Source organism: Corticium candelabrum, chromosome 20, assembly GCF_963422355.1.
Source record: "Corticium candelabrum chromosome 20, ooCorCand1.1, whole genome shotgun sequence".
NCBI lineage: Eukaryota > Metazoa > Porifera > Homoscleromorpha > Homosclerophorida > Plakinidae > Corticium > Corticium candelabrum.
In genome coordinates this window covers 1,208,316-1,218,315 of record NC_085104.1, presented here as the reverse complement: position 1 = coordinate 1,218,315, position 10,000 = coordinate 1,208,316, and the positions used below count along the sequence as shown (strand labels likewise).

At 42.9% G+C, this 10,000-nt stretch overlaps 1 protein-coding gene across 1 annotated transcript in view; it reads left to right on the top strand.

The window, feature by feature from the left end:
* The window catches only part of LOC134195725 (succinate dehydrogenase [ubiquinone] flavoprotein subunit, mitochondrial-like), a 14,213-nt gene that overhangs the window by 2,530 nt on the left and 1,683 nt on the right, over window positions 1-10,000 (top strand). The window contains exons 8-11 of the mRNA XM_062664803.1: window positions 6,820-6,944; window positions 9,113-9,281; window positions 9,412-9,808; window positions 9,936-10,000. The exon at window positions 9,936-10,000 is cut by the window's right edge and continues 28 nt beyond it. Coding sequence (XP_062520787.1) covers window positions 6,820-6,944; window positions 9,113-9,281; window positions 9,412-9,808; window positions 9,936-10,000 — 756 coding nt within the window. The remainder of the gene's footprint in view (window positions 1-6,819; window positions 6,945-9,112; window positions 9,282-9,411; window positions 9,809-9,935) is intronic.

The following is a 10,000-nucleotide window of genomic DNA, read 5'->3' as shown; positions in this document are numbered from 1 at the left end:
ACACAATTCCAGCGTCTAGACTTTTGGGGCATAATAAGATTCGGTTATCTAAGTGGAGACACCTCAAACTTCTGATAAACCCGTTTAATTAAACATACATACATACATACATACATACATGTGGACATACATATAGACAGACAGACAGACAGATACTTTAGAAAATAGATACTTTAAAGATAAACCTGATAAACCTGACTAAGTCACGTCTAAAGTCGCAGCTATTTCGACATGCCCGTTGGACGTCATCACTTCAAAAGTGTTGCTGTCGTTGCACGGAACAAGTGCAGCAAACGTGAATGTCCGTATACAAACCACAGGCTAAGAGACTTTGTTAGTCTGACGTCAGAGTCAATATATGCATATATAGTTGTTATCTTTTCAAGAAGATGGCGCCCAGTAAGCGCTTTGCACTTTATAAGTATAGCAGCTAAAGAAGAAAAATTAGCGTTTGCAGGTGGTAAAATTCCAAAAATTGTAAAGTCCAAGCATTAGAACGCCAACTTCGTTGCATAACAGCGCATTGAATCTTCTTTCGTGCTTGCCAGATGGTCGCTTATCGGCATCAATGATGACTTTAAATTCGTGACTGTGACATGATAAAATGTCTACGGCCATTTTTAGGCTTCGTGTGTAACAGTTGGACTGATGAAGCATGTGTTGTAGTTGATTGACAATGTCTGATCTTAGGCCTTGTATGACTGTTTGACGTAGAGAAGATTGGACTTTATCGTCACCGACAAAGTAAATTTGAGTAAATTTGAGCAAAGTTAGTAGTAGAATTTTCTGGAGGAGCAAGACTTCCGATAGAATGATAGATTTGTCCCTGAACTTTGAAACAGGGATTCCAACCGATGCGAGCTTTAATTTCATCGCATCCAAAAGACGTCATCTGAAAAGCCGAGTTATACGCTCGCGTGTTTGAGAGGAAATGCTGTGCTTCAACCGATTGTTTCAAAAGGAGATCGACCAATGGGGTAGGCGGTTTGGGGATGGCGGGTAACAAAACTTTTCCGCCACTGCAGCAGATGCCTGGTGGTTCCTTCTTCCATGTCAGTGCTTCGCAATGTTTGCACTTGATGTTCCTTTTGCCAATGTTGTTAGGAGTAGGCTTCAGTGTAAGATATCTAATAGAAACGTTTAATAAATGATGGCGACATGCAAGATAGAGGAGAACCTGTACACCAAAGGACCGTTTGTGGTATTGCTATAACTATGATTTTCCATAAGCATTGATGACGGTATGCATTGCCTACATAGACACAGTTTCAAAAAGGAGACAACTTGGTTAGAAAGTATAAGAATATTTTAGAAGTACGTGATTATTGACGCACGTGCTAAGCGCATTTTGAGAAAGACAGCGTTGCTCATCATTAACTCTTTCATTGACTGGAGAAGAAGTTTTAGTAGTAGCTTTTGCGATCCGTCGACGGGCACTGCACTAGTCAAGCCGGCAATTAGCTTTGTTATTGTTATCCTGTCGCAGTGATAACTTTCGTTGCTTTGCTTTTGACGAAATAGCAGACAGAGAGCACTTTTTGGGAGGCATTTTGACAGTGTACAGGCGGCTTTGCTGTAATGACAGCTTTTTTTGCGCTTTAGCCGAACAGCAGAGCTTTTGTGACGCCACAATAAATGTGCGACGTCACAATAGGTGACGCAACAATGAGTAGGCATAGGATGACATCAAGAAGTACGTACAGATGACCGCCAGCAACACCTAGGTATAGGACACAGACTACCAAAAACGTCACCAGTTGCTATTCCAAACTGAGAAAAGGCCGCATGCTAAAGGAGAAGCGAGGAAGTGCAGCGGTTTGCAAACACCTAGGGAACAAACTTTTTGTGACGTCATGATTTTCAAAAAAAAAAAAAAAAACGCCAACACAAAACAAAGTACAGGGTACTGGCCACTGCGAAGAGCATCAGTTGCTTTACAAAAGTAGAGAAGGTTATGTGCTAAAGGAGGAGTGGAAAGGAATAGCAGTTTGTGAGCAATTACAAAACAAAAATTTTAAATGGCTGCAGCCATGGGCCTACTTTCCTTTGTAGATATAGATATAATTAATTATTTATTAAAAATTGTTTACTTTTTGAAGCCATGGATTTGCTTTTGACAAACCCTTGTTAGCGATGCGACAAATCTCTTGGTATCTGCTTCAAAGTGGAAGGCAGACACGACATGTACATGTTTCCAGCTCTCTTGCCTCCTATATGATGCACAAGTTTGTTGTAACAGTTTGACTGTAATGCATATGTGAACAAATGCTGACTTATCAAGCGTTTTGAGGCTAAATCCTGCTTTACAATACATACAGTATAGTGTTGACGCTAATGCTAAAGTTAGATTCATTTCTATTTCAGCGTCAGCATTAGCATCGGTGTCATATTGTAAACTAGGCTTAAAGTGAAACTCTCACCAAATACTAAAACTTGCTGAAAGAAAGATACAAGTTCCCGCAGGAAGCTTATGGTTCAGCCAGTCAGAGAGTGCTTCACACACAGGGTTAACTTGGGTTAGACTTCAATTACCCCAGTTGTGTGAACGCGAGTTTAGTAAACCCAAGTTAACCCAGGTTAAGACTAGGGTTAAGTGAATCTTAGGCTCGAGAGTCCAGCCGGTCATCTCCCTCCCCCTCGTGACGGAGAAAGACCGGCTGGAGACATTTGCCACTCAGAGGAAACCGCTGCCTCTCTACCCTCCAATCAGGATTTTACACGTTTGGTTAGTGTTTGTGTATGCACGTGTATTCGTGATAACTGCTGATAGCAATGCCCATCACTATTGGCTCTCTACTAATGCATTTGTAGCTTAGTCAATTGCTTTTACCGTCTGATATCACATTTTGTTAGCGTGTGAGCTACACCTGCATGTCGTTTTCTTCTTTGTCTTCCTTTTTGTACTTGGAGGAATAGGCAGCGCATGCAAAACAACTTCTAGTCGCTTAGGGTGTTGTACGTTTATGCACTGAACGAGTATACCATCTATAAAGCATGGTATTTGCACCCAATGCAGGGCGACGTGCAAAGCTATGATTTGCGTACATTGCATTTGACCTTTGGTTGGCCTCTGTGGTAAACTTTGAGTCTAGAGCTTTTAGAACGAGAGACAGACAACGAGAAGAGCTGGAAAGAGTCGACCTGTTGTTTGTAGACTTGGATGGCACGTGTCGAGACTACACACACTTGTGTCAGAGCGAAATTACATTAGCAAAGAGCCAATAGTGACGTGCATCCCTATCGAGGATGCACAAACATTGAACGGCACTCTGATTGGAGGATAGAGAGTCGGCGGTTTGTTTGAGTGGCCAATGTCTCCAGCCGGTCTTTCTCCACTACGGGGGAGATAACCGGCTGGACTCTCGAGCCGAAGCGAACCTTGGCTCTGAGTAGAGTTACACCAGGTTAGAGTGGGGGTAAGCGAAGACATGCCCTGATATATGCAAAAATGCACCCTAGAGTCAATCGTGCCAATGTACGAATGGCTTCTCCTTCTTGTGTTCTGCTATCGGCATTACTGCTTTCCTATTCTCAAGCAGAAACTTCAAGTAATCGATGTATTTGCTCTACTCTAGATTTTCTGCATCTAATTACCCGTGTTCTACGTGTGAATGCAAGTTGGGTGGAGTAGGGTTATCATAACTCTACACGTACCCGAGTTACCCTAACTCGAGTTAAGCCGAGGTAACCCTGTGTGTGAAAGTGCTCACAGAAGCAGAGAATGGGTCACGAGTCGTTCAGACGATTCCCCGTATGACTTACTCTCTGTCCTCGTTTGGAAGTAACTACTTTAGGTTTAACCATACCAAGTGCTCCTAACGCACCCAAAATGCATCGAAACATGATCTATGAACCAATGTAAGAAAGGTCTCCTTTTGAGGCTCCACTGTTGTATTGACACAGTCAATACTTGCGTGATAAGTTTGGGGTCCCAGTTTGTTTTAGTCAATAAATCACAACTTGCCAATGGATGTCTCTCAAATGAAAGCGGTCACTTCATGACACAACCCTTTGTAACCATTTACTGCAGACGTTATCGTAACGGGAAAATTGAAATTACCTGTGTGGGCATGTTTACTACCCGTATAGGTGAACTCTGATTGCTGGTTAGCAAGGAAGACCGATACCTATACACTTTTCAAGGTAAGGATTGTGAGACTGTCACAATTGGGTACTAAACACGCCCACACAGGTAATTTCAATTTTCCCATTACGGTAAACGTCTGCAGTAAATGGTTGCAAAGGGTTGTGTCATGAAGTGACGCTTTCATCTGAGAGATAGTTGATTTGGTGAGAGTGCTCCTTTAATAACTGATTAAGATGATCCACACAATGCACTATATTTACTGTAGCCTCATCCCCAGACTCTCTCGCGCTAGTCTTGTCCGGTGTTTGTATGACAATTCCAGGCGCGAGAGTCTGGGATCATCCCGCCTACTTTCTGCCATATCTTTCTAAATGCTCACTAAGTGTCACCCCCAACGTCATCAACTGTCACCCCGAACGTCATCAAGTGTCCCGTAACTTCAAAATCAGATTAGCGTTAGTCTAATCCAATAAACGTATCACAGTGGATGCTATGACCATTGTTTGGTGTTTGTGGCATATCCAGCACTTGCAGACAACTGAAGCATGTTGAAAAGGTAAGACTATGGAGTGTTGGTGACGGATTTTGTGTAGGCTTGTAGTCTGAGATCTACAAGTGGCGGATTCGGAGTGATGACCTTCTACGTAGTTCACACGCGGCCATTAGCGTTTGTGCGCAGACTAGACTCTGTTGCAAAAAACGCGCAATGGCAAGGGAAGGGGTTGATCTTGACATGAAACTACCGTCTACCCTTTGAGAAGTCTTCAAGTATGAAAACAAATACATCTTTTTGCGAAAGAATAGCCCTGGAAGCTTCAAGTTGACCCTCCAGACGTAGTTTCATGTCAAGATCACAACCCCTTCCCTTGCCATTGCGTGCTTTTTGCTACAGAGTCTAGTCTGCGTGCAAATGCTAATGGCCGCGTGTGAACTAGCTAGAAAGTCATCACTCCGCCAATTGTAAATCTCAGACTACAAGCCTACACGACACCCGTCACCAACACTCCATAGACTTACCTTTTCAACATGCTTCAGTTGTCTGCAAGTGCTGGATATGCCACAAACACCAAACAATGGTCATAGCATCCACTGTGATACGTTTATTGGATTAGACTAACGCCAATCTGATTTTGAAGTTACGGGACACTTGATGACGTTGGGGGTGACACTTAGTGAGCATTTAGAAAGGAGATATGGCAGGAAGTAGGCGGGATGATCCCAGACTCTCTCGCGCCTGGAATTGTTATACGGGCACCGGATAAGACTAGCGCGAGAGAGTCTGGGGACGAGGCTAATTTACTGCACATTAAGTTAATTGTTAGTTTTTTTGCAGCTGTGTGGGTTTAACTAAGTGCTGTGGCAGCTGGAAAGATTCCTATGGCACACAAGTTGCTTTAGAATTTTTTGGACTGGAATGGTACTTGTACATGCACCACTCCCTGTAATGAATGTTTATTGTATGTGGAATATGCACGAGACTTAGTAGATTTCGTTTTATTTCGTTTTATTTTGTCAGAGTAAGTCAACTTGTATTATTGTAATCTTGTAGAGAACCAAATGAAATCGTAATGTGTGAGAGTTTATGCTAGAAAACTAAGACAGTTAAGCTACAGCTGAAGACCTAAAGAAGAGTAGTACAGTACTGCTTCGGTCATCACATCAGTAGACATTATTACAGATGTGGTAATCATCTCACAACAGTGAGGTTGATTGTTCATGTTGTGACAGGAAGGTCTCACACAGACAGACACATGCATGCACACACACACACACACACACACACGCATACACTCGCACACACACACACACACACACACACACACACACACACACACACACACACACACACACACACACACACACACACACGCGCGCTCGTAGTTCTGAAGCAAGTAGAACACAGCTTCATTTACTAGTTGTAGAGCAAGTTGTTTGTTGGACTTTTTGAGTAGTTGATATTTTGCTTAAAGGAGAACTCTCACCAAATACTAAAACTTGTTGAAGGAAGATACAAGGCCTGGTATCTTCCTGCAGGAAACCTATGGTCCAGACAGCCACAGAAGCAGAGAATCGGCAACGAGTTGTTCAGACGATTCCCTGTATGTACACAAAGTCTTACTCTCTTGAAGCAACTACTATAGGTTTACCCATACCAAGTGCTCCTAACGCACCCAAACTTCAGCGAGACATGATCTATGAGCTAATTCAAGAATGGTCTCCTTCTGAGGTTGTATTGCCACAGTCGATACTTTCGTGATAACCTTGGGGTCCCAGGTTGCTTTAGTTAATAAATCACAACTTCCCACCATATGTCTCACAATCCTTACCTTGAAATGTGCACAGATATCGGTCTTCCTTGCTAACCAACAATCACAGGTACGCATACGCTACATACGGGTACTAAACACGTCTACGCAGGTAATTTTAATGCTTTATTTCTTTGTTACGGTAAACTTCTGCAGTAAACGGTTGCAAAGGGTTGTGTCATGAAGTGACAGCTTTCATCTGAGAGATAGTTGATTTTGGTGAGAGTTCTCCTTTAACCTGGGATGTGCATGCCCTAGGGTTATAGTAATACCGTTGTGGTTCTGTAGACCACGTAGACCAACCAGCGACCATAGGACTGTAGGCTAGCACATGCACTCATTGTTATTGTTGGTATTAATTATTCTTTTACTGTTGTGCTGTAGTTATTTGTTGTGAGTTTAGTTTGTTGATTGGTTGTTGTGTAGAGGATATGGGAGATCGTACTTTAGCTGCACTTCTGCTCACACTTGCACTGGAGATGGGACAGGCATGGCTGCCAGGGCCGGTATTCCTAATCAAGATATGGAGTTTGTTCAGTTTCATCCAACAGGTTAGTTGTGTCAAGGATGGACGTATAGTGGGAGTAACGACTGGACAAAGAGATGAATGACAGGAAACGGACAAACAGACTAATAGACATTAGTGGACGGACGGACAGACAGACAGACTATGCCATTTAATGGCTGTATCCACCAGTGTGACTGCGGCTCTTACCTGGACAGCTCAGAGTACCATCTCATGACATGCAGATATGGTGGGGATCCAGTTTGGACCCATGAGTGTATTTCAAATGGTCTGACTGCTGGAGAAGTCTTCAGATGCATCACAGACGAGAGCCACGAGATCGCTGCATAACATCTGACAATCGCCCAGACATCACAGTTTTTGATTTCGGTTCAGGGACAAACACAGATCTGGATGTGTCCTTGGCTCACCCATGGAGCAGCAAAGTCATGTTCTCTTCAGCGTCAACAGAAAGTTTGGTAGCATTGCGGAGATAACAAACACAAAAGCAGAGAAGTACAGTAATGAACGTCTCCTGGGTGAAGAAGCAGTCACCTTAGTGCATTTGGTATTTGAACATTTTGGACGTTGGAGGCAACAGGCATAAAAATACTTACATCAGCTCTCTGTAAGGTCCACAGACGAGTGGAAACAGGAATGATATATAGAAAAATAGAAGGACGTCAAAATATGTAATGAGTAGTTAACCCTAGGCGTAGCGAGGGTTACAGTAGTCGTCTCACCGGAAGTAGCGACTCGAAGGAAATACCGATCCGACAGAAACGACCGTGTAAACAGCTTTGGAATGTGTAGCGTGCGTTCACTGTTATCGCTCGTGTAATCTCAACATATGGTTATTGGAGGTTTTCTGCCAGTCTAGGCGGAGTTACACGGAGTCACGCACAACGTTCCAATATTGATTATTGAGCATGACTTTCGAGTGTACATTTGAAGTCATAGCGAACAGAGAGTAAGTGAAACTGCGACAAAGCGCCACACCAAAGTGATTTACGTTAGATGATAAGATCTAGACTGCCTGCCCTTTCTCAGCCATCTGTATAAACAAGCGTTAGTATGCTTGGGTCTTGTAGTGATGAGACAGATTTAACATTTGATGATAAAGCCCAGTTCACAGTATTGACGCTGACGCTCAGCTGAGCGTCAACATCAAAGACAGCGCCTTGACGTAGGCGGCATCCTTTGATGTTGACGCTGAAATAGGATTCATTTCTATTTCAGCATCAGTGTCATCGTCAGCATCAGCGTCGTACTGTGAAACGGGGTTAAGACTGCCTAACGTAAAGCAAGGCCAACACATAGCTAGGCTCCTAACCACGCCTACTTTAGACACGTTTAATGGGCGTGGTCATTGCGGACAGTTTCACAATTTTGTGCAAAGAAAAGTTGAGAGGTCTGGATACGCACTGTAGAAATGAACTGCACACACAAAACAATATATCCAACTTTATTTTCTGAGTTAAAGTAAACACAAACGGTTTCATGGCATGCAAACAATGACGTGATTCTAACCAATTATTATAGAACCTCGCTAATCCGAATGGCACCCTGCCTTGCCTACACAGATCCTGTTAAGCCGGGTTGCCACAAGCATTATGGGCATCTCTTACTACTTTGACTTAGATTCTGACTGGCACTGGAAAAATGTCACCTTCTTGATGCCTAAGGTTTAGCATTGTAGTGCTGCCTTTCATTTTTACAAGTTTCCAGGTCTTGTGGCCTTGGAGTAGGTAATGATGAGCAATTATAGAGGTTTGTAATAGCCATCATGTACTCTAAATTGTGATTTATCAAATATATGAAGATGACATGCAGACAGACAGACGGAGGGAGGGACAGACAGACAGACGGATGGAGGGAGGGACAGACACACAGACAGACAAACAAATAGACAGACAGACAGACAGAAAGACCAACAAACATACAGTAGACAGACAGACAGACAGACAGATTATTTTATTGTTACAGATCCTCTACTTGTACACATTCTAAACTTCTACGATAAACCAGTCCTTCACAGCAAAATACTTTAAAACATTAGTGGACTTGGATCTGTACATTAAAGTCAAAAAGCTTGTCCATGTCATTCAGACAGACAGACAGCCAGCCAACAAATGAGAGACAAACAGGCATCATGGCACGTGTAATCACTAAATTACTATTTTGTATGCTATTGCTTGAAGACATTTTGTATAGGAATCTACGGTGCTGGTTGTCTCATGACTGAGGGATGTCGTGGCGAAGGAGGCTATCTTGTTAACAGTGAAGGAGAAAAGTTTATGGATCGTTATGCACCAACGGCTAAGGATCTTGCATCACGTGATGTAGTCTCAAGAGCCATCACAGTGGAAATGAGAGAAGGAAGGTAACATTTCTTCTATGATTTGTACTGCTTCCAGTTCCGTGTGTGTGTGTGTGTGTGTGTGTGTGTGTGTGTGTGTGTGCGTGCGTGCACATGTGTTTTTTTTCTATTTTTAATTAATTTGTTCATGCAGGGGTTGTGGTCCTAACAAAGACTACGTTCATTTAAAGTTGAGTCATCTTCCTCCTGAACAACTCCATGCTCGTCTTCCAGGCATCTCAGAGACGGCTCTTATATTCGCTGGTGTGGATATCACCAAGGATCCTATTCCTGTTTTACCAACTGTCCATTACAACATGGGTGGTACACCAACTAATTACAAGGGAGAAGTGGTGACAGTAGATTCAGATGGTAGTGATGTTGTCGTTCCTGGTCTGTATGCTGCTGGCGAGGGAGCGTCAGCATCTGTGCATGGCGCCAATAGATTGGGAGCAAATTCGCTGCTTGATTTGGTAATATTTGGACGAGCGTGTGCTAATTCGATTGTTTCAAAGAGTAAACCAGGAGATAAACTGCCGGAGTTGCCAGAGGTTGGTAGCTTGTTTCAGATGTATTTCTTTGTTTGTAAGTCTGTCTGTCTGTCTGTCTTTCTGTTTCTATATCTGTTAGGAACTTGGCAATTATTTGTTGAGGAATTAGTTTCATGTGAATTTGTAGACTATAGGAGAGGAGTCTGTTGCTAACATTGATCAACTTCTCAACAGCAAAGGAGACATCCCAAC